The sequence below is a fragment of the Cryptosporidium parvum genome, chromosome 3 (genome assembly GCF_000165345.1).
Source record: "Cryptosporidium parvum Iowa II chromosome 3, whole genome shotgun sequence".
Lineage (NCBI taxonomy): Eukaryota > Apicomplexa > Conoidasida > Eucoccidiorida > Cryptosporidiidae > Cryptosporidium > Cryptosporidium parvum.
Window position 1 is genome coordinate 717,613 of NC_006982.1, and position 23,555 is coordinate 741,167.

Genomic DNA, 23,555 nt, shown 5'->3' on the forward strand with positions numbered 1-23,555 from the left:
TGGGTCTAAAGTTAAATTCCAAAAAAACTAACTTTCAAAGCCAAGTATTGTGTACTCTAAAATTAAAAGGGTATTTTTAATTGTTTACATTATTTTGTATTTTATGTAACTAATCAGCTTATAAGATAAATGTTTCTAACTTATTTAGACGACCCAAAGTATGGATTTCAATAACGCCCTTCAAAATGAACAAGCAAGCCAGATAAATTTGGGAATAAAGCACTTAAATTGGTCGAAGCTAAATGAAGCCCGATATTGCAGACGCTCAAAAGTTAATGGAAATCAGATTGTGAGAAAATCTAAATTACCACCTGAACATTTAAGGAAACTAATTAATATTCATGGCGATATGTCATCGAGAAAGTTTCAGAATGAGAAGAGAGTCTATTTAGGTGCGCTAAAATATATCCCTCATTCAATTTTTAAGTTGTTAGAAAACATACCAATGCCTTGGGAAAGAGTAAAGTATGTAGATTGTTTGTATCATACTACAGGCGCAATAACTTTTGTAAATGAAATACCATGGGTTATTGAACCTATCTATATTGCTCAGTGGTCTACAATGTGGACGATGATGAGAAGGGAAAAGCGTGATAGGAAACATTTTAAAAGGATTCGTTTTCCACCCTTCGATGATGAAGAGCCCCCGATAGATTATTGCGAAAATATCTTAGGTGTTGAACCACTTGATTCTATACAGATAGTTTTGGATGGTGAAGAAGATATTTCTGTTTATGATTGGTTTTATTTAGATTCAAAACAACAATTTAAGTATTTTCATAAAAAGGGGAATTATAAAAAACATCAGTGGCATTTAACATTTGAACAACTTGGGACTCTTTATAGATTATCCATGCAAATATTGCCAATCTTATTAGAAAATAACTCTTATTATTTATTTAATAAAGATGCATTTTTTACTGCGAAAGCACTAAACATTGCAATTCCAGGAGGGCCTAAATTTGAGCCACTAAATAGTACTTCATTTGATGAGGATGAAGATTGGAATGAATTTAACGATCTTAACCGAGTAATTTTCAGGTCGATTACAAGATCTGAATATAAAATAGCCTTTCCGCATTTTTATAACTCATTACCTAAATTTGTTTCTACATCAGTCTATCATTACATAGTTAATATATTTACAAAGCCGGAAAACCCGAATTCTCCAATATTCGAGTTCAATGAATATTACCATCCAATTTCTCCAAATAACTCCTTGTTGGAAAATATTTACCAAATCGTTGACGAGGAAATACATAATATTAAAATTCACTTTAGCCCTTTTTTCCACGAATATAGCCTTGAGACAAGTTCCACAACAAATGGAATTTTATTATTTTGGTCTCCATTTCCATTTAATGTTAGATCAAACCCAAGAAGAAGAAGTTATGACATTTCTTTATTAAAAGAATGGTATAAGTATAACAATATTTCTTCTGAGCAGCCAGTTAAGATCCGTATTTCACAACAAAAATTATTAAAAAACTGGATATTAAACTCTTTGCATAATAAGGTTGCAAAGAACTGTAAAAGACGTAATTTTTTAAAAATATTACAAAATACAAAATTCTTTCAATCTACTGAAATGGACTGGGTTGAGGTCGGGCTTCAGGTATGCAAACAAGGATATAATATGCTAAATTTACTAATTCATAGAAAGAACCTAACGTATTTGCATTTAGACTACAATTTTAATCTAAAACCAATTAAAACATTAACTACTAAAGAAAGGAAAAAAAGTAGGTTTGGAAATGCTTTTCATCTTTGTAGAGAGGTATTAAGGTTAACAAAGTTAGTTGTTGATTGCCACGTACAGTATAGACTAGGGAATATTGATGCGTTCCAACTTGCAGATGGGCTACAATATATTTTTAATCATGTTGGACAACTTACTGGGATATATCGATATAAATATCGAATTATGAGACAAGTTAGAATGTGCAAAGATATAAAACATATTGTCTATTATAGATTTAATACTGGTTCGGTGGGCAAAGGTCCCGGAGTTGGATTCTGGGAACCAAGTTGGAGAATTTGGATATTTTTTCTTCGTGGAATAATACCAATTCTTGAACGTTGGATTGGTAATTTATTATCTAGGCAATTTACAGGACGTCAGAATTCCAATCCATATAGATCTATTAGCAAGCAAAGAGTTGAAAGTCACTTTGATCTTGAGTTGAGAGCTTCCGTAATGCATGATATACTTGATATGATGCCTGAGCAACTTCGATCTAGTAAAGCACGCCCAATATTGCAACATTTGAGTGAATCATGGCGATGCTGGAAGGCAAATCTTCCTTGGAAAGTACATGGAATGCCACCCGCAGTAGAAAATATTATTTTGAGATATGTAAAATTAAAAGCAGATTGGTGGACAAATTCAGCTTATTTTAATAGAGAAAGGATTCGAAGAGGGGCAACTGTTGATAAAACTGTTGTAAAAAAAAATTTAGGTAGATTAACAAGATTATACATTAAGGCAGAACAAGAAAGACAAATAAGCTATCTAAAGGATGGTCCTTATATATCTAGCGAAGAAGCTGTTGCAATTTATACTACTGCAGTTCATTGGCTGGAGAGTCGTAGATTTATTCATATTCCATTTCCTCCATTAAATTATAAACATGACACGAAACTACTTATTTTAGCATTAGAACGCCTAAAAGAAGTATATAGCGTAAAATCAAGGCTTAATCGTTCACAACGTGAAGAGTTGACATTAATTGAAAATGCTTATGATAATCCACACGAAACTCTAGCCAGAATAAAAAGACATTTATTAACTCAAAGAACATTTAAAGAAACAAATATTGAGTTTATGGACTTATATTCTCATTTAATACCTGTTTATGAAATCGATCCATTGGAAAAAATTACTGACACATATTTAGACCAGTATTTATGGTATGAATCTGACAACAGAAAACTGTTTCCGAATTGGGTAAAGCCATCGGATAATGAACCGCCTCCACTGCTTGTATATAAACTATGTAATGGAATAAATAATCTTGACGGATTTTGGAAGTTTGATGATGATTCAGTTGGTCTTTTGGTTGAGACTCAATTTGAACAAATCATGGAAAAAATTGACTTAACTTTGCTAAATAGACTTTTAAGATTAATTACCGATCACAATATTGCTGACTATATCACAAGCAAAAATAATATTAATGTAACATATAAAGATATGAATTATTTGAACTCTTATGGAATTATTCGTGGTTTACAATTCTCTTCATTTGTTTGCCAGTATTATCTCTTGATTGTTGATTTGCTATTACTTGGATTGACTCGAGCAAATCAAATTGCAGGCTCGCCAAGTCATCCTAATGAGTTTTTAAAGTATTCAGATAAAAAGATAGAGCTATCTCATCCAATTAGATTGTATTGCAGATTTGTTGATAAGTTATACATAATTATTAAACTTAGTAAACAAGAAATAAAAGAAATAGTTCAACGATACTTATCTGAAAACCCAGATTTTAGCAATAATCAAAATTTAATAGGATATAATAACAAGAAATGTTGGCCAAGAGAATGCCGCATGAGACTAGTTAAAAATGACGTAATTATAGGCAAAAGTGTCTATTGGGAGCTATCTAATCGACTTCCAAAGAGTATAACTACATTAGAATGGGAAAGATCATTTGTTTCAGTATATTCGAAAAGTAACCCAAATCTATTATTTTCATTGGCTGGATTTTCAGTGAGAATACTTCCCACTTGCAGGATAGGAAAAAGAACTTTTGAAGCAAGCAATACATCTTTTATTGGTAATGAAGATTCCCAATATTATACAAGAGAAAGTACATGGCAATTGAGTAATAATTTGACAAAGGAAATTACATCTTATGTCTTTTTAATGGTAGACGAGTCAGAAATTAGAAATTTTGAAAATAGAGTTAGGCAGATTCTAATTACTTCAGGATCTGCAACATTTACTAAAATTGCGAACAAGTGGAATACGTGCTTGATTGGTCTAATGACATATTTTAGAGAGGCAGTTATTTATACTGAAAAATTATTGGACTTACTTGTAAGGTGCGAAAACAAAATCCAAACTAGAATAAAAATAGGTCTTAATTCAAAAATGCCAACAAGATTTCCGCCTGTAGTTTTCTATACACCTAAAGAACTTGGAGGACTTGGTATGCTATCAATGGGGCATATATTAATTCCACAAAGTGATTTACGCTTTACTAGACAAACTGATTTAGGAACAATTTCACATTTCAGAGCTGGAATGACTCATGACCAAGATGAGCATATACCAAATTTGTATCGCTATATTCAAACATGGGAAAGCGAATTTATAGAATCTCAACGTGTCTGGCTAGAATATTCACTTAAAAGGCAGCAAGCTCAGTTGCAAAATAAGAGGCTCACACTAGAAGATATAGAAGATAGTTGGGATAAAGGAATTCCAAGGATAAATACTTTATTTCAAAAAGATAGGCATACTCTTGCTTATGATAAAGGTTGGAGAATTAGACAGATTTTTAGGCAGTTCCAGATATTAAGAAATAATCCTTTCTGGTGGACTCACCAGAAACATGACGGTAAGTTATGGAACTTAAGTAACTATAGAACCGATATGATACAGGCATTGGGAGGGGTTGAAAGCATTTTAGAACATACATTATTTAAAGGCACATACTTTTCAACCTGGGAAGGACTTTTCTGGGAAAAATCATCGGGCTTTGAAGAGAGCATGAAATATAAAAAACTTACAAATGCACAAAGAAGTGGATTAAATCAAATTCCAAACCGTAGATTTACTTTGTGGTGGAGTCCTACAATTAATCGCGCAAACGTCTATATTGGTTTCCAAGTACAACTGGATTTAACCGGCATTTTTATGCATGGAAAACTTCCAACATTGAAGATTTCATTGATCCAGATTTTTAGGGCCCATTTATGGCAAAAAATACACGAGTCAATCGTGATGGATATTTGCCAGGTTTTAGATAATGAAGTTGATGCACTAGGGATTGAAATGGTACAAAAAGAAGCCATTCATCCTAGAAAAAGTTATAAAATGAATTCTTCTTGTGCGGATATTTTGTTATTATCATCTTATAAATGGGTAGCAACGAATCCATCTCTTTTACTGGACAAAAAAGATGACATTTCTTCTAATTCATTAATTAACACTAATAAATTTTGGATCGATATTCAGTTGAGATGGGGGGATTATGATTCACATGATATTGAAAGGTATTGCCGTGCAAAGTTTCTCGATTATACTAGCGATGCAATGTCAATTTACCCTTCTCCTACAGGAGTATTGATTGCAGTTGACCTAGCTTATAACCTTTATTCTGCATATGGAAATTGGATTCCAGGTCTTAAGGAATTAATTCAGAAAGCTATGGCAAAAATTATGAAATCAAATCCTGCATTGTATGTTTTAAGGGAAAGAATAAGGAAAGGACTTCAGCTATATTGCTCTGAGCCTACTGAACCATATTTAAATAGCCAAAATTATAATGAACTGTTTAGCAACCAGACTACTTGGTTTGTAGATGATACAAATGTATATAGAGTTTCAATACATAAAACATTTGAAGGGAACCTAACTACAAAACCAGTAAATGGCTGTATATTGATACTTAACCCATGCAATGGAAAGCTATTTATGAAAGTAATACACACCTCTGTTTGGGCTGGCCAAAAAAGACTTTCACAATTAGCCAAATGGAAGACGGCAGAAGAAGTTGTTGCGCTTATCCGCTCTTTACCTATTGAGGAACAACCAAAACAGGTAATAGTTACAAGAAAGGGTATGCTAGATCCTCTAGAAGTTCACTTACTTGATTTTCCCAATATTGTCATTAAAGGTTCAGATCTAAGCCTTCCGTTTCAGGCACTCCTCAAGATAGAAAAATTTGGAGATTTAGTACTTAAGTCAACACAACCATCAATGGTACTATTTTCCCTATATGATGATTGGCTTAAAACAATTTCTCCATTTACAGCATTTAGCAGATTAGTATTAATTTTAAGGTCAATGCATATTAACCCCGAAAGAACAAAGGTGATTCTTAAACCAAATAAAAATATTATTACAATGCATAATCATATTTGGCCATCATTAACAGATGAAGAATGGGCTAATGTCGAAGTTGCAATGAAAGACATAATATTGGATGATTACTCCAAAAAGAACAATGTACATATATCTGCACTGACACAGAGCGAAATACGAGATATTATATTAGGAATGGAAATAACTCCTCCTTCAATTCAAAGACAACAAATTGCAGAAATCGAGAGACAAGTTAAGGATCTTGCGAACAAAACGACTGAATGTTCGGATATTACTAGTTTAACTACTAAAACGGTCAACGTTCATGGGCAGGAAATTGTAGTCACGACTCAAACACAATATGAACAGAAGACTTTCTCTTCGAAAACCGACTGGAGAGCAAGAGCTTTAGCTTCAACGACTTTAAGCTTAAGAAGCGATAATATTTATATTTTATCTGATGATTCAATTCTTAACATTTCAAATAACTCGATTATCCCATATATTATCCCAAAAAATTTATTGAAAACATTTATTGAAATTTCAGATTTAAGGACGCAGATTGGAGCATTTATGTATGGTAAAAAAATCGTTGAATCGATCGGGAAAGGAAAATGCTATTCCGAAAATAGTTGTGAAATGGAAACTGTTATTGAGATAAGATGTTTAGTATTAGCTCCTCAACATGGCAATCAAAACTCTATTAATATGACTGACATTCTGCCCAAAAACCCGGAAATTTCAGACTTAGAATTTATTGGATTAATAAAAACCAAAGTCCAAGAAGAGTTTTCTATAGCTATATCTGATATTGATTACTTATGGAGGATTTCTCAAAATAATTTGGATGTTCAAGTAGACAATATCGCGATGGTTAGCTGCAGCTTTACCCCAGGATCCACTACCCTTTCTGCAATTAAATTAGATCATGACTGTATTGATTGGTATAAAAATAACATTGAAAATAAGGACTTGAACTATGAAACTTTTAAAACTTGTTCATCAGATTATACAGAAAAAATCAAGCTGATACTTTCGGAAACTTATAATGGATTCTTTCTAATTCCGGAAGATGGCGTATGGAGCTACAATTCCATGGTGGTTAAGTACAATTATTCCTCTAAATGTTCATATATAGTGGACAAGCCTAATGCATTTTATGATGAGGTTCATAGACCACAACATTTTTTGCAATTTGCATATTTAGAAAACATAGATGATTTTGATGAATGCGGACTATTGGAAATAGATGAAATTTTTGAATAATTTTTTAATTATTATAATTTTTTTTTTTTTTTTTGCAATAATTTTTTTTTTCCGCTCCTATGAGTCATTTCATGCAACCTCGTATAATTAACCACCCCACTTTCACTTGACCTTAAATGCCTCTTTATTAAACTAAAACTTTGAAAATATGATTAAAACTTGAAAATTGAGCCTATAGTATGGAATAAATAATTGATGGTTTATTTATTTTTATTGAATTAAGTTGAAAGATGCAGCAGATTCCTACCATACTAAAGAATTCAAAGTCTTGGTCAAATTCAACACAGAGATCTGAATATAACAAACATTCTAATAATTGGGTAGATTTTAATCTCAATGTTGAAAAACTGAATAATTGTTCGAATTCGAATTTTATTTACAAGTTTTTAAATACAGATCTTTCTAGGAACTATCATGGAAATTTGAATCATGCTGGATCAGAAAGATATCGGACAAAAAACGAAGGGGTAATTCAAAATTCATTGATAAAAGAAAATAAAGTTTCAAGACAAAAATTAGTCAATTCAAGGCCAGTTGAAATTGAATGCAAAACTTTACTTCCTAATTTATTTTCTGTGAATGGGCAAAAACATATTCCTTTTGACATTAATTTAAATCGATTTGATACTTTTGAAACTGAGAGTAAAAATTCTCATAAAAGCAAACCACAAATAATTAATAGGAAATTAGGAAACGATTTGAATTATTATAACACAAAAATTATTAACTCAAATCATTGCCCGAAGCTTGTACCAATAGCTTGTAATAATCTATTTCGTGCAACTTCTTTTTTAGAAGTCAAGCCAAATTTCAATAATTGCAACAATAACTCAAGTTTTTTGAGAAAAAATTCAAGTTTCATATCAGAGAATTATAGAAACAACGGTATAAAATCGAATGTCAATGTGTCTTGTATTCAAGAAAAAAATTACAGTTCAAGTAATCTAACTAATAGTCAACAAAAAATTATTTATTCAGCAAATCAAGAAAATTCTTCGATATTGTTGAATAGCAAATCAAAAAATCTAAAAATGCCAAATTATTTCAGTTCTAAACTCTTTATAAGAAATCTTCCAAAAGTTTCAATTAATAATTTAAGTTCAAAGCCAATTTACCAAATAGATGGTCTTGAATCCAGTGATAATGGAATGGAAGTAAACTTGACGAGTATAAAGATGTTTTCAATACTTGGATTTGGGTCAACCAGTTTAGTTTATTCAGCAGTTTGGAGAGGGACTGAAGTTGCCGTAAAAATATTGGGTAACTATGCAAAAAGTATTAAATCATCCGATTGTAATCACTTAAATCTAAGTATTAATAAAGCAATTAAACACATGGAAATTACCAAAAAGGATTGCCAACGTTACTTAGAATTTAGAAATGAGATTAGAATCATGAATCTGTTACGTCATCCAAATATTGTACAGTATATGGGAGGCAATATTAGTTCAAATCCGCCATTTTTGATATGTGAATTTTGCTCTGGAGGCACTCTTTTTAACTTATTACATGGAGACTCAAAAAAATGTTTAGGATCGAACAGTTTTTCTTTTTCTGGACCATCTGTTAACTTATCTTTGTACCAAAGAATAAAAATTCTGCAGGATATTGCTCGAGGGATTCATTTTTTGCACTCAGCAAATCCACCAATAATTCACAGGGATATTAAGTCACTAAATATTTTCTTATCATTGCCAATTAAATCTAATGCTGACGTCCCAATTGCTAAAGTTGGAGATTTTGGCCTCTGTCAGCAATTATTCTCAGACAAAGGTTTTATAAATGGATCTGGAAATTTGGTTGGTACATACCAATGGATGGCACCTGAGGTGTTAACAAGCCAAATCTACAACGAACATATAGATGTATATAGCTTTGGAATGATCATGTATGAAGTTCTCTCAAACAGGACACCTTTTTTCGAATTAGGAGTTGATGTAAACCCAGAAATATTGGCTGATGAAATCATCAAAGGTATTAGACCTACATTAAAGTATATAGTTAACGATGTACCTATCGAAATAAAAAACATAATGATTCGATGCTGGGACCCGCAACCTTCCAAGAGAGGGACGATGCTTGTAATAATTAATGAATTACAGCATTTTATGGAAAAAATAGGGAATTAACTACGAGGAAAACTAATAAACTCGAGTTAACATTGGTTGGTTTAAAGAGTTAAAATGAAACTATTTTTTCTAATTTCCTACTTAGATTAAGAATTGCTTGTTTATTCGTAGAAATGACATTTTCATTCAAACATTTAGATTTTAGAATAACTAGTATATGGTCATTGGAATTATAATTAAAATTTATATCTTTGAATTCGGTTTGAACAAAAATCACCACCTCATCTGCTTTGAGAGGGTTAAAAGTACACAAATAACAGCTGATATAAAGCGTGTTGTAAAGCGTAGGGGGTGTTGAATTTAAAGAACCAATATTCAAATGCTGCATAATCTCCAATATTGATTTAGATGAAAAACATTCAACCACTTTATTGACCTGTATAGTCGCTTTTTTATCTTTATCGCTTGTTAAAGCCATTTCCAAACTATTAGTTGTGGGTTCAATAATTGGTGTTTGGTACGAAATGTTGACTAAGTCTTTGCTTTCTGTAGGATAAATATACTGTAATATACGAGCTTCTGCTTCAGTGTGTTTTTGCGCCTTTGTAAAGTCTAATTTTCTAGAAAAACAATGCGACTCCATAACATTAGGACACCATGTGTTCTCACGCCACTTAACAAGCTTAACTTCTACGCATAAGGATTTCAACAGGTCAAGAAGGTCCTCAAGTTGATTAATATTGACTCTACCTACTTTACTACATTCGATATAACTCATTTGTTTATCTAATAGCAATAGATTATTAAAACATTTAAGGCAGCGCGGTAATTCAAATTAAGCTTACATTCAAACTTTGGTTCCAAAGTTTTAATTTAAAACATGAAATAATGAATTTTGGAAGGACAATTTATTTTTCGATCAGTTCATTCTTCAGAGAAATGACACAAAAGTTTCTCAGCGCTGAAGAAGAAATTTTTATGCTAAAAAATAAATTTGCACCAGAAGAAAAAAAATACTTCTTAAAAGAATTTCACGATATTATACTATTCACATACAGGAATGAATTTAAAAATATTATCATAACTAGAAATACAGTACAACTAACAAAAAATTATTCAAAAAATATAAACTCTGATGTCGGGTGGGGATGCATGTATAGAGTGACCCAAATGTCGATTGCTCACGGTATATGCCAATTTATGAAGAGGTTTCTGGGCAATTTAAATATCGAAAAAATTTTGAATAACTTTCAAGATAATGAAAGTGCAAAATTTTCAATTCATAATATGGTAAATATTGGTCTGAGTGAATTCGGAATTGATCCTACATCTTGGATTGGACCAACAACATCATCAATGATCGCAAATAAGCTAATAAATGATAATAGAAGCATTATATCTAATATTCAGATTGCGAGTATTACCTACGTAGAAGGCACTATTTATAGGGATCAAGCGGTTAAACACTTTTCAGAAGTGGGTTCAGATAGCTGTACTTTTGTATGGCTTTGCATGAAGTTGGGTACGTCCAAATTCAATATTAACTCATATAAGAAAACAGTAATTTCAATGAGTAATGTCTCACAGTTCATATGTATTATGGGAGGTAATAATTATTCGTCAGGGGCTTTATTAATTGTTGCATTTAGCAATTCCTTTTTGTATTGCTTAGATCCGCATATTAAAGTACTTCCATCATTTTCCGATAAAAACTTTATTAGGGATGACTTTATTCAAAAAGTTCCGACAAGGATTTATTGGGGGGAACTGAATTCATCTTTATCCATGGTTTATATTTGCCGAAACCTTGAAGATTTTGATGATTTGTGCAGCAATTTAACTAGAATTAATTCTGATTTATTTGAAGTTATAAATAATTGTGATTTTGAAGTAAAGAGTATAAATGAATTAGATTCTGGTTTTTTAGTAGTATAATACCTTAAATTGCCAGCTTTAAAAAATGGGGATTGAACCTATTATTTCCAGATTAGTTATCAAATAGGGGTATTCCAGACCAGGAACATTGGCATTTGGATGAGGAGTTACTTTGATTGAATATTGTAACTCTTTGATATCGTCTATGGAACCGGAAATTATTCTTCCATTAGAGTCTTGCAAGCAATTAATTTGTTGCGTTTTAAATGTAAACATAAATTCCGGTTGATTTGTTTGTATTTTACAATCCTTAAAAGAAAACATTAAATCTGAGATTTCTGCTCCTATCAGCTCTACATTTCCTAATTGAAGAATTTTTGTATTTAAGCAAAGCCCCATCTTTTTAAGTTTTTCAATGTTTGAGCAAAGTTGTCTATATGCTACATCCCCACAATGCAATCTCAGCTTGTGCTCGTCGCATTTAAGATATGATTCCATGAATTTTGGGAGAATGTATTCTTCAAAAAATGACATAAAGTCAGTTAATTTAAAATTTGGATTGATTGCCTTCATTTCTTTAACGACTTTAGATATTTTATTTCCATTATATATAGTTTTAAAATATTCACTTTCAAATATATTTTTCAATAATAACATATCCTTAAGTTTTACGCCGAGCCTGTTCCGTAAAGAATAATTGTGTAGCACAACAGAATTTTCTACTATTGGAACTATAGTTTTGCCTTCAATATTCTTATTTATAATTTTCTTATTGCTAGTTTTAATTTCACTGTTACTTTCTTTATTACAATCTGACTTCCAACTCGAAAGCTCTCTTTCTATCACATTCCTATTGGTTTCATCATAGAATAAAACTTTTATTATTTCTATGTGCCTTGAAAAAAGGTTACTTGAAAGGAATCGAGAGAAAATTGAAGAAATTTTAGCTGTAAAAAATTTAATATGGGATAAAAATCTATTAATTTTATACAATTCTGCAATATTTATGAAATAAACCGAAGAATAGAAATTTATAAATGGTAAATTACTGTAAAACTTGAAATATAAATTATCAAATTTTTTCTTCAAAAGTGCAATATCATCCTGTAGTATTTTGTCACTCTTAATTTCATTTTTTAATTGTGAAACAAATTTATTAAAATATGAATTAAATGTTGAATAACATCTTCGTTTTCTAAAATTTAAATTATTAAGTTGAGTGAAATGCATATAATATTTGTTGCTCTGATAAAACAAGAAAATATTTCTGCATATAGAAATATCCTGTCGAAGGTTGTATCTCAAGCTATTTATGCAAACTTTTGTTAAGGCATTGCTACTAAGCCCTTCCATTAATAAATATTAATGTCTAAAATATATGAAGTATTACAAATAAATCTAAGAACATTAATTTTTTTGGATTGATTTCATTGAAATATAATAAGATAAATTTCAACCTGAGCATTAATTTAAAAACTAAATAAATATACCGCTGTGTATAATGAGCTTGTAAAGAAATACCTTATTTTTTTTTTTTAATGAAAAGAAAAGATAAAAATGAAATTATAAATACGAATTACATTGCAAGTAAGCCTTGGTTAGCTGAGGAGGTTAATAATAGACTAAAAGAAAGAGACAATATCTTTAATGTTTGTGAAGATGAGTTTGAAAGTAATAAATGGTTTCAATTAATGAACAAATTTTCTAAATATGGAGAAATAACTAGAGGGAACAAAATAAAATTATTTGAAAATAGCCGGGATTCATACTTGTCGATGATTGAAAGTATCGATTCAGCGAAAAAGAGAGTATGGTTTGAAACATATATCTTTGAGGAATGCGAAACTGGAGAAAAATTTGTTGATTCGTTTTGTGAAGCATCACAAAGAGGATGCGAAGTTATTTTACTACTAGACGCTTTTGGTAGCTCTAAATTCCCGAAAAGATGGGAACAAAAGTTACTAAAAAATAATGTGAAGGTTATATGGTTTAATCCCATTTCTCAAATTTTTAAGGATACCTTTTTATTCAGGAATCACAGAAAGTTATTAATTGCTGATGAAAAGGCATATTGCGGATCAATTAATATTACTAACCGAATTAATGATTCATCGTTGAATGACGAAGCTAATATCAAAAATTACAACATAATTTGTAACTCGGCGTATAAAAAACTAATTTTTTTATTTAAACAAGTAATTTATTCAATTTCACCAATAAAGGTTAATAAGCTTTGTTTCTACGATGTACACGCGGAGATAGAAGGCCCTGCAACTTACGATCTCGGAAAAGTTTTTATCGACTCACTCAAAGAATCTAAATGTGGACAAATTCCAATAATATTCCAGAGACCGAAGGAAATCAAGAATGGCACTATATTACAGGTACTATACAGTAATACAAGAAGGCAGCATAGAGGAATTCAAAATGTTTTAAATATTGCAACAAAAAATTCAAATAGTTATATTTATCTCACAACTTCTTATTTTTTTCCTCCAAGTTTTCTACGTAGAGCCATTCAAACTGCAATTAATAATAATGTAAAAGTTTCGATGTTGTTATCAGGTAGATCCGATATTCCAGGAGATACAATTGCAACAAAGTATTTAATCAAAAGGTTTATTCAAAACAATGTAAGATTTTTTTTTACAAGAAATATTCACTGTCACGCTAAATACATTACAATAGATGGGATATGGTCATCTTTTGGAAGTTTTAACTGGGACGGGTTTTCTGCGAATCGAAATTTGGAAGTTTCTGTAGCGTCATTCGATTCAAAGATTGCAAGCCAGTTAATGAAAATGCACTCAAAAATGACGCATTCATTTCAAAGTACAGAACAAACAATAAATCAATGGAATGAGCAGTCTAGGCTCACCAGAGTTTGCTCAAAAGCTGCATATATGCTTATCAAATTTGTAAATAAGTATTTGTAACAATATTTTACAAACTTCAACTGTTATATTTTTGCGCGCATAAAATTGCGCCATTTGGGAGGTCATATTTTACATTACCAATAATTTTAGGTTTAGTATTAATTGAATGTTAGAGATGAGTGTAGGTACTCCAATGGAAAATCAAGAGATTATTTCTAAAAAAAGAAGGTATAGAAAGGATAAGCCGTGGGATACCGATGATATTGATCACTGGAACGTTCCTAAATTAACACCTGAAGATAATCCTCATGGACTTTTAGAAGAAAGTAGTTTTGCAGTGCTATTTCCAAAATATCGTGAAAAATATTTACGTGATATTTGGCCAGATATACGTAATGCCCTGAAAGCCCATCATATTAAATGCGAGCTTGATTTAGTAGAAGGATCTATTACTGTAAGAACGACAGGCAAGACTTGGGACCCGTTTATTATTATACGCGCTAGAGATATGGTAAAGCTCTTATCAAGAAGCGTACCATTTCACCAAGCAGTTCGAATTCTAGGTGAGGGGGAGGATGATAACAATCTTGGCTGTGACATAATAAAAATCGGGCATAGGAATAAGGAGAAGATGGTTAAAAGACGTCAGAGACTAGTAGGCCCAAATGGATCTACATTAAAAGCTATTGAATTGCTAACAAATTGCTACGTGTTAGTTCAAGGTCAAACAGTTAGTGTAATTGGGTCATATAAAAGCTTAAAGCTCGTGCGCCGAATAGTAGAAGATTGTATGAATAATATACACCCAGTCTACCATATCAAAGAACTCATGATAAAGAGAGAATTAGAAAAAGATGAAAGATTAAGAGGAGAAAATTGGGATCGGTTTTTACCAAAATTTAAAAACAAATGTGTAAAGAGGAAGGTGAAGAAACAAATTAAAAAGAAAAACAAGTCAATATTCCCACCTGAGCCTACTCCTAGAAAAGAAGATATGTTACTCGAAACTGGTGAGTACTTTTATAGTGAATTGGAAAGAAAAGCTAAACAAATTAAAGAAAGAATATCTGAGCAAAAAGAGAAAAAAAATGAAAAACATATGGAAAGAGAAAAGATGTATATTCCTCCGAATGAAAAATTGTTTTTAAAAAATAAAACAAGTAACCAAAACGAAATTAATTATAAAACTTTTGGGCAGAATTCCGAGAAATACAAGAATAATTTATCAAATTTTGTTGTTTAGATTGGACTAGGACTTCAACTGATCAATTAATTCTTGAACAATATTTGTTGACTTATACTTTTTGCTCAATTTGATAATTACTTCTTTAATGTAATTATATATTTCTTTTTTACTTAATTCGTGGTTGTTTGCTCGATTCTCTAACAAACTAATTTGCTCTACTATTGCAGATTCAGATTTAACCTGCCCAGATAGAAACTTAATGATTAGTGGAATAATAGCTTCAATTTTATAGAACTCGATGCATCTTCTAATTATTCTAACTGACTCTGTACTATATATATTTTTGTATTTATTAACGATAAACTCATATACTTGTGTAGCCTTAATTGACTCCATTAAGTATATTTCCTCTACCTGAGATTTTCTCTTGAAATCAATTAGTTCATCCAATTGAGCTCCAATTTCAAAAAAAAGTTTTGAATTATTTGTTTTAATTAATTCATTTGAAAGAGCTGAAGCCAATATGTTTGAATTTGTTGAATATATTAAATAAGGAAGCATATTGAAGCTATCTTTTTTATCAATTATTACTTTTATTATTTTTTCCCTGTTCATAGAAAATAATGCATAATGCAAATCTACCGGATTCACGTATGAAAATAGTAATTCAATTATTGCAACATCAAATATACTATTGACTTCATAAATGTCAAAGTTCTTATCACGCATAATCGACGAGAGCTTACATCTTTTCTCTAGACTATTTATTTTATTATTTTCAGAAATATCCTTGATCAAATTTGTGAAAAATGATAAAATATTATTTATCAATCTTCGATCATTTTCCTTAGAAAAAGAATTCAAGCTTTCAATTAACTTTTTTAAATTTAGAATAGAGTTGATTAGCTCAATTATTGCATTTAATAGTTCAAACACTTCAATGAAGGGGATGACTGGGCATGTATTAAATATCTTAGAAAGAATGGGGATAATAAATCGTTTATTTGGTAAATTATAAAGCAAGTTGTTATTGTAAACGCATTCTTTTTTATCTTTTCCATTTTGTGCATATTTATTAATTAGGTTTGAAATGTACTCAACCGTATTTTTGAGTAAAAATATCGGATCTAAAACTAACAAATTCCATACATCAATGATTGATTTATTAATTTTAACTTTATATATATATCCGCTAATATATGCTGCAAAAATTAAATTGCTGAATATTTTTACATCATTTTCGTCAAAAAGCTGCAAATATAAATTTTTTATTGTGTTTGAAAATAGGTTTGAATCGTAGATTCCAAAATCTAAACAAAGTTTTGTGATTAAATATAATATTTGGTTTAATTTCTTATCAACACTTTGACATCGAGTATTAGAGCTGAGATATAAAGCGTTTGAATATTCATTCTCTTTACCGACTATACATCTTACCTTTCTTTTTCTATTTTCATCTTTAAGAAATTCAGCATCTTTTGTATCTTCAATTTGGTCAAGGTGTATCTGATTTGGCTTTAACAATTTATAGGAATCCTTTCTATTATTAAACTCCCTCCAAAGAGATCTGGCCAATCCAACCTTTTCAGATAAATAAAACTTGCTAAAATCTTGTGGAATGTGCAATTCATTAAAGTAAATCATATAGTAATTGTGAAGCCATATAACTTGCAGATCATCATACTTTGGGTATCTCTTTTGAATGTTTTTGATAGAGGCAATTTGAAATAGAGTTTTTAAAGCATTGCACTTAGTTGAATAGCTATAATTCGATGAGTTTTTAAACGAAATAGATAACAAAAGTATTATTGCATCGTTCAAAGATATTCCTCCGCAAATGAATGAGATCCTATCAATATAGGTGCAGTCATAAACCTTTGAGTTGAGTGATTGTATTCTGTACCAGTGATCAAATCCTGTAATTATTCCAGAACTTTCAATATCTTTAAAAATATCTTTTATAGTTGGAAATTTATTTTTTAAAGCTTCATAAGGCGTTTCAAATGGCTTGCTTAAGAGATTCTTAATTATTCTCACTCTGATTTTTCTTATATCAGAAGAATATACGCTTGATATTTCATCAATAAAAAAATTAAAATTTTCTTTCAGCGTAAAATTTGAAGAGCCAGGAGATTTTTCTATAGAATTTTTCCTACTAAAACTATAAATTTCTCGTTCTGGTTTAGGATCAATACAAAAAGATTGACAAACTGATTCCTGTAATTTGTTCCTAAATTTCCAGTAAATTCCTTCTGAAATAAGCGGTGTAAGATAGTAGTATAAAGAACTGATGAAAATATTAATGTCATTTGTCTCTTCTATAAGTTTTGAAAAAATGATGTCTAATTTATGTTTTTTTAAAATAAGCTTTGATGAAATTAGGCTTTTTTTTGATTTTAAGTAGTTTTCAATATTTATGATGACTTCGTTAAATCTGTTATATAATAAGAATTCCATGTTTATGATTGGATACCCTTTCTTTAATTCGACTCTTGCAATTGATCCTGATTTTCTTTCGCACCACTCTATTAATTTAATCTTTGTTTTTGAAAGGGGAATCTCGTCGATAACAAGTAAAACTATTGCAATGCCAGCTTCCAAATCAACTGAAGCAATTGATTCAATATATCTCAATAAAATTTTGTCACTCTCCACTAGTTTAAAGCAATATTCTTGAAATTCATTTGATTCCGTTTTTAATAAATTATTTTCCGATAGATATTTATACTTTCTGCACAATACAATATTCCAGACAAATTGAATATCAATTGATATATTCTTTATGCCCAAATATTCTGACATTTTCTTTATCTTATATATAGTCTCGTCATTTATTTCATATTTTAATGCATTTATCGGATGTTTAATGAGATAATGGAAAGGAATTCTATATTTATTAGATTCCACTTTAAAATTAACTTTTTTACCCAACTCAATATTTCCATTAATACGCTCGGCTTCATTTTTAATGAATAGTTTTTCATCTTTATCTGCAGGGCAAACTCTTTTATAAGTTGATAGTATTTTGAGAACTTCTAGTTTAGAAATTGTGGAAATATTTTTATGGTTTTGATTTTCAACAAATCCTTTATTTATTTCACTAGAGCTACTACTCGTAGAATATTCATTGTTTGCTTCTGTTCTCAAATAAGCATTCATAGAGTTAGGAAGTTCAATAGTATTAATACAATTTTTATTATACCAATTTAATACGAACTTTAGTCTTTCATAGTTAAAAGAAGAAATAAATTCAAAAGTGCTTTCAAAAATCTCCTTTCCAAGTTCTGGTGTCACAAATGAAAGAATATTTTGCATTATTAGTTCGAATTTAGGATCAAAATTGTGAAGTATCATTTGTTTCGACCAAAGAAATAGGATATATTCATCGTTAATATTATAATCCTTTGCATACTGTAAACAAAGAATTAAGTCAAAATCACTTTTATGAATCAGCTTGCAAATAATACTTTTCTTATAACCCTGATTGTTATTTTGAGGATCTTGTTTCTGAAAAAAGAGTGACTGATCAAATTCAATTTTTAGTTGCCTAAAGCTGTTACACCACTTAGATTGTTTGTGAAGATCTTCCATCTCCTTCCTCATGCTGTAATGGTTGAACAAAATTCCTAAATCCCATCCAATTCTTGCCATCCTCTGTGTCCTATAATAGTTATCAAGGATATTTGATGGGTTTAAAGATTGTACAAAAACATTCCATGAATCTTTTTTTTCCAGGGAAGAAGATAATGCCATGCAAAGTTGGCCGTCTATAGGATCTCTACCCTTCAGTACTTTACGGAAAAATTCTGTGTTAATATTCAAGGCTAATTTCACATCAGAAATTAGAAGAGGATGCTTTAAATATATGCTCATTGCTAATGTTAAGCATTCTGATTGATAGAGTTGTTTTGCTAGTACATCAACATTTTCTCTTAATTCTTGAATATATTTCCCAACGTCAATAGGATAGTTTTCGTTAGTTTGAATTGTCCAAAGTGTTGGGTCAGTCCAGAAATTATAAATTAAAAATGGAGATATGTAAATTTTTTTAATTGAAATCTGTTTTGAAAGCTCTTTGAAAATTCTTATTTTGGTGTAGAGAAAAGCCATTACAATTTGCTTTGCATCAGTAAAGGGATAAAGAGTACAAATCTCTTTATAATATGATTTGTAAGAGTCCAATGGCAAAAAATGTAAATTTTTGAGTGATTTCATGATAATTTTAGAAAAAAGGTGATTATCTAAATGATTGCTAATCAATTTATTATTTGGGTTCTCAATATTATCAATCGCATCTGAAGCGTATAAAAGAAAATCGTGTACCCATAAAATATCCGAAGATAGTGCCAGTACAAAGCTGATTAATTTAATGGGGCAATAAGGAATACAAGTTGCAACTACTTGAAGCAACTTTGAAAATATAAAAATTAACTCCAATCCATCAATACGAGACTCTTTGTCAAATTTTGCTGCATAATTTTTTTTTTTATCAACTAAATCAACCGTAAGTAAATTCAAAATAATATTTTGCACTTCATCAACTATTGTTATTGCATTTTTTGAAGATGGGGTCTTAAATAATTCTTGTGTTAACCTTCGAAAAATACACAATTTTCCACCATCTCTTAAGGAATTCCGTATATTAGTCCTTCTAATATAGCTTTCATCAACTCCAATCAAACTTCCCAGCCTTAACAATTTTGTAAAGATACCTTTTTTTTTCTCATCCGATATCTTTTTTTCAAAATATGGTTGTGCAAACTCATCGAAAATTTCGCATAGCTTTATATAACAAGACTCTTTATATAATTGAAAATAACCATTTCTCCATTCAGAAATAAAACTTTCATCAATTATCTGTTTATTACACAAATCAGCTTCAATCTTTCCAAATGGATTTGATAATGTATTTTTGTTTTGAATTGGTTCTAAATACGTCATTTTGTCTTGAATTTCTTTTCCTATTAAACAATTCTGATCGTGATCCATTTTGTCTATCATTATGTCGCTAGGCCTTATGTAAATCCCAAATTCAAATTGAAGCTGTTGAAGCCTAATAAGAGTATTAAAAGATTCATTTGAAGTCCAAAAAGTGTTTTGTCTTAATTTCCATTTGTTTTCTTGGATTGTTTTAAATAGTTCTCTTAAAACGACTACTGCAGAATATGTGGCAATTTCGCATCTTATTTTTAATCTGTTAGACTTAATACAATTTTTTGAATAACAATCCAAAAACTGCCAAACAAAGCACACAAACTGTTGCGTAATACTATAAATCTTTTTACAATCTACATTCGAAAATATATCCAATATATCCTCTTCAATTGTTTTGTTATGTATCTCTTTTATTGACTTTTTGGTCATTTTTTCCCATTCAATAATGTTTCTTCTCCTGAAAATTAAAAATCTTAGTCTTAAGCAATATGCCTCTGAGATACCCATAAATGTAGTGTTAGTTTCTTGTTTTAAATAGTCTATTAAAAACATTGCATCGTTGAATGATTCTATTCCAGCATCGACTTGAGAGATCACATGCAGGATCAATCGTCTAGGTGCATTTTTTTCGAACAATATTATTGATGCCATACTATCTAAATTATATCTAGAAAGTAAATTTTGTGCATCTATTAACGCGATTCTATTTTTAAGTTCAAATGATTTTTTACCATTAACAGAAATGTTCTTTGCATATGACATCAAAAAATCTATTTCATTTTGAGCGGAATGAGGAAACTTCAGATCTATGTTACGATCTATTGCAAGACATTTATTATTCAATGATAAGTACTGCAATAAAGCATGTGCCTTGTACTCATCATTTGTAATTGAATTGATCAAAGAAATGATTCTCGGTTGATAATATTTCTTGCCATCTGTAGAATTCAAGTTGCTTTCAAGGGAGTTATAATTTATAGATGAAATTAGTTCTAACAAATATTCCATGATTATTTGATCAGCTTCCAATCCTCTTATTTTGCAAAATGGTATAACGTGATGATTAATTTCGTAATTAAGTAATTCAGAAGAAGAAATTCTACTTAAAAGCTTAAAAGCAATATCCCGATTAGATATTTTCTTGTAATAAAGAGAGCTGAAGTTTATTTCTAGTTTATATCTGTTCTTTAAATCATTACATTCCAAAAACGCCCAATAAACTTGATTAATTTTATTTAAAGGAATTTTATTAATAGAATAGCGTTTATCGCCAGAGCCTGCCCAAAGGATACCATTCGAAACAATTTGTTTTGGAAGTACATGATTGTTTGAATAACTGTACTCATTTAGAAAAACTGATGATAAAAGGAATAAGCAACGATCAATATCTCCATTGGAAACGTGTTCCAACGTAATAGCTCTATCTGCTATCAAATTTAGTAATTTGTTTTTGTTAGTTACAAATGGGAATACTTGATTCACTAACCATGATGGAATTTCTTTTTCAATTTTCTCTGGCAAATTTACGGGCAAATTACTCAATGATTCTAATATAATTTCACTTCTAACTTCCTCATCGCCATCACCAAAGTGAATAAAGTGTCTGTTAAAAAGAAAAAAAAACTCCTCAACCAAGTTAAAAGATAATAAGCAGTTACATAATTTTCCCAAGTCACATTTTAAAAATCTCTTTAATAAAATATCCCAATTTGTGTCGATTTCGTTTGGGTTAGAATCATATTCTGAACATATTTTAAGTGCAGCTTCAAAATTTTTATAGTTATTTTTATAAATTATATCGAAAGTTATTGACTTTTGAATGATGTAGTTCATCTTCATTATGTGAGAATTACTCGAGTTTGAATTTTCAAGAGCGGAAATTAGTGAAGAAAGTAAATTTAGTGCATCTTCAACATTATATAAAGGAATTTTGTCTAAATACTCAAATACATCATTCCAATCAACTTTTTCTGAATTAGAAATCAACTTTGTGAGTTGGGGAATTACTATATTAAATTTGAAAGCTCTATCGAACTGATTATTTAATGTTTTTTCGGAATTTAAAATAATTTGTTCATCTTTTACGTTATAATTTTCAAATCTAGGAATTCTTTTGTCTTTAATTAAATTATAATTTGGTTCTTCTTCCAAAATATTAATGAGAATATTGCCGGTTTTCTCTTCTAAAGTACAACCTGCATAAAAAATAGTTGTTTCACACAAACCATGTGAGACAAAAGGAATAAAAGATGTGTTTAAGTCATTATAATTTGCTATGCATATTTCTGAAGAAATTTCGTGGCCTTTAAAAACCACTACACTAGAATCGTATACTATAATGTTTGCCAAAATATCGTCTAAAAATTTGGTCTGAGAAATATTAATAATATTATCTGGATCTTTGATATTGATTTTATTAGCCCTTAGTGGAATAAGGTTATCACTTGAAATGGCTATCTCAATTCCATTAAATGGAATTCCATCCTCGATATTCAAAAATATTACATTTACAATATTGCCTTTTACTGCTTTATAAAACGAAATTAGTTTAAAATCACATTTTCCCAAAGACATGTTTAAGATCTCTCCAATGGACAAAGAGTCTATCATTGTGCATTTAATCGTATTGCTATCAATATAAAATTTTTGTATAAAACTCGAATTTACAACAAATATCCCATTCTCGCATGGTGTTGCTCCTTTACTTTCGGTTGTTATTATGTTTCCAATTTCAATGGAATAACCTGAATTGAAGCGATCAATAGAAACAGGGAAAAAACCAGAAGAAAAATTAACTATAGCAATGATTCTTTGACGATCAATTGGTATATTAGAGAAGTTATCTATTAGTATAATCTCGGAGTTTTCAATAGTTTTTGTTAAACCATGTTTCGCAGTTTTTACTTCGAGGACTGATTCATTTTCCAATGCAAGTAAATACACTGAACTGCTGCTTAATATTATAAATAAATTATTATCTATCCATATACCATTTAATATTAATTCTTCCTCTGAATTGATCTTCCAAGAATAAATTAATTTCGCGTTCTCGTGATCTTTCGTAATTATAAAGAAAAATACTAAGTTTTCCACAATGATAGATAGCCTTTCATTGAAAATGGTTACCTTTCGAATACTATTTGTGTATTTTTGCAAGTTTAGACCAGGTAGACTTCCTAGTTCGATTACTTTTTTTAGATACATCAATATTAGTTTAATTAATTTTAGAAATCCATATGCGGTACATGTATTATTGAGGGGAAATATTCAATTATTATCAACAGCAAATATTTTAAAAACTTAAAAATATTAGT

The 23,555-nt window shown here is 30.1% G+C and overlaps 8 protein-coding genes across 8 annotated transcripts; 5 read left to right on the forward strand and 3 right to left on the reverse strand.

Annotated features, from left to right (window-relative positions):
* Nucleotides 1–160: 160 nt before the first annotated feature.
* On the forward strand, nucleotides 161–7,300 carry cgd3_2890 (Prp8. JAB/PAD domain; the record flags this gene model as incomplete). Its single annotated transcript, XM_626847.1, has 1 exon — nucleotides 161–7,300. One exon carries the CDS (start codon nucleotides 161–163, stop codon nucleotides 7,298–7,300), a length of 7,140 nt encoding a protein of 2,379 aa, XP_626847.1.
* A 230-nt stretch (nucleotides 7,301–7,530) lies between these two features.
* Nucleotides 7,531–9,429, forward strand: cgd3_2900 (protein Roco7, putative; the record flags this gene model as incomplete). The annotated part of the gene is made up of 1 exon (XM_001388080.1): nucleotides 7,531–9,429. One exon carries the CDS (start codon nucleotides 7,531–7,533, stop codon nucleotides 9,427–9,429), a length of 1,899 nt encoding a protein of 632 aa, XP_001388117.1.
* Nucleotides 9,430–9,478: 49 nt separating this feature from the next.
* Nucleotides 9,479–10,147, reverse strand: cgd3_2910 (hypothetical protein; the record flags this gene model as incomplete). The annotated part of the gene is made up of 1 exon (XM_626848.1): nucleotides 9,479–10,147. The coding sequence occupies one exon, from the start codon at nucleotides 10,145–10,147 to the stop codon at nucleotides 9,479–9,481; it is 669 nt and encodes a 222-aa protein (XP_626848.1).
* A 110-nt stretch (nucleotides 10,148–10,257) lies between these two features.
* On the forward strand, nucleotides 10,258–11,304 carry cgd3_2920 (possible peptidase family C54; the record flags this gene model as incomplete). Its single annotated transcript, XM_626849.1, has 1 exon — nucleotides 10,258–11,304. One exon carries the CDS (start codon nucleotides 10,258–10,260, stop codon nucleotides 11,302–11,304), a length of 1,047 nt encoding a protein of 348 aa, XP_626849.1.
* An 18-nt stretch (nucleotides 11,305–11,322) lies between these two features.
* On the reverse strand, nucleotides 11,323–12,597 carry cgd3_2930 (possible mitochondrial import inner membrane, translocase subunit TIM44; the record flags this gene model as incomplete). Its single annotated transcript, XM_626850.1, has 1 exon — nucleotides 11,323–12,597. The coding sequence occupies one exon, from the start codon at nucleotides 12,595–12,597 to the stop codon at nucleotides 11,323–11,325; it is 1,275 nt and encodes a 424-aa protein (XP_626850.1).
* A 152-nt stretch (nucleotides 12,598–12,749) lies between these two features.
* Nucleotides 12,750–14,180, forward strand: cgd3_2940 (probable phosphatidylserine/phosphatidylglycerophosphate/cardiolipin synthase, 2x SMART_PLDc domains, possible bacterial origin; the record flags this gene model as incomplete). Its single annotated transcript, XM_626851.1, has 1 exon — nucleotides 12,750–14,180. A coding segment is annotated over one exon (1,431 nt), but the record flags the coding sequence as incomplete, so codon positions are not given.
* Nucleotides 14,181–14,286: 106 nt separating this feature from the next.
* Nucleotides 14,287–15,363, forward strand: cgd3_2950 (ribosomal RNA assembly protein mis3/dribble/Krr1p. KH domain; the record flags this gene model as incomplete). Its single annotated transcript, XM_626852.1, has 1 exon — nucleotides 14,287–15,363. The coding sequence occupies one exon, from the start codon at nucleotides 14,287–14,289 to the stop codon at nucleotides 15,361–15,363; it is 1,077 nt and encodes a 358-aa protein (XP_626852.1).
* Nucleotides 15,364–15,369: 6 nt separating this feature from the next.
* Nucleotides 15,370–23,445, reverse strand: cgd3_2960 (hypothetical protein; the record flags this gene model as incomplete). The annotated part of the gene is made up of 1 exon (XM_626853.1): nucleotides 15,370–23,445. The coding sequence occupies one exon, from the start codon at nucleotides 23,443–23,445 to the stop codon at nucleotides 15,370–15,372; it is 8,076 nt and encodes a 2,691-aa protein (XP_626853.1).
* Nucleotides 23,446–23,555: the final 110 nt, after the last annotated feature.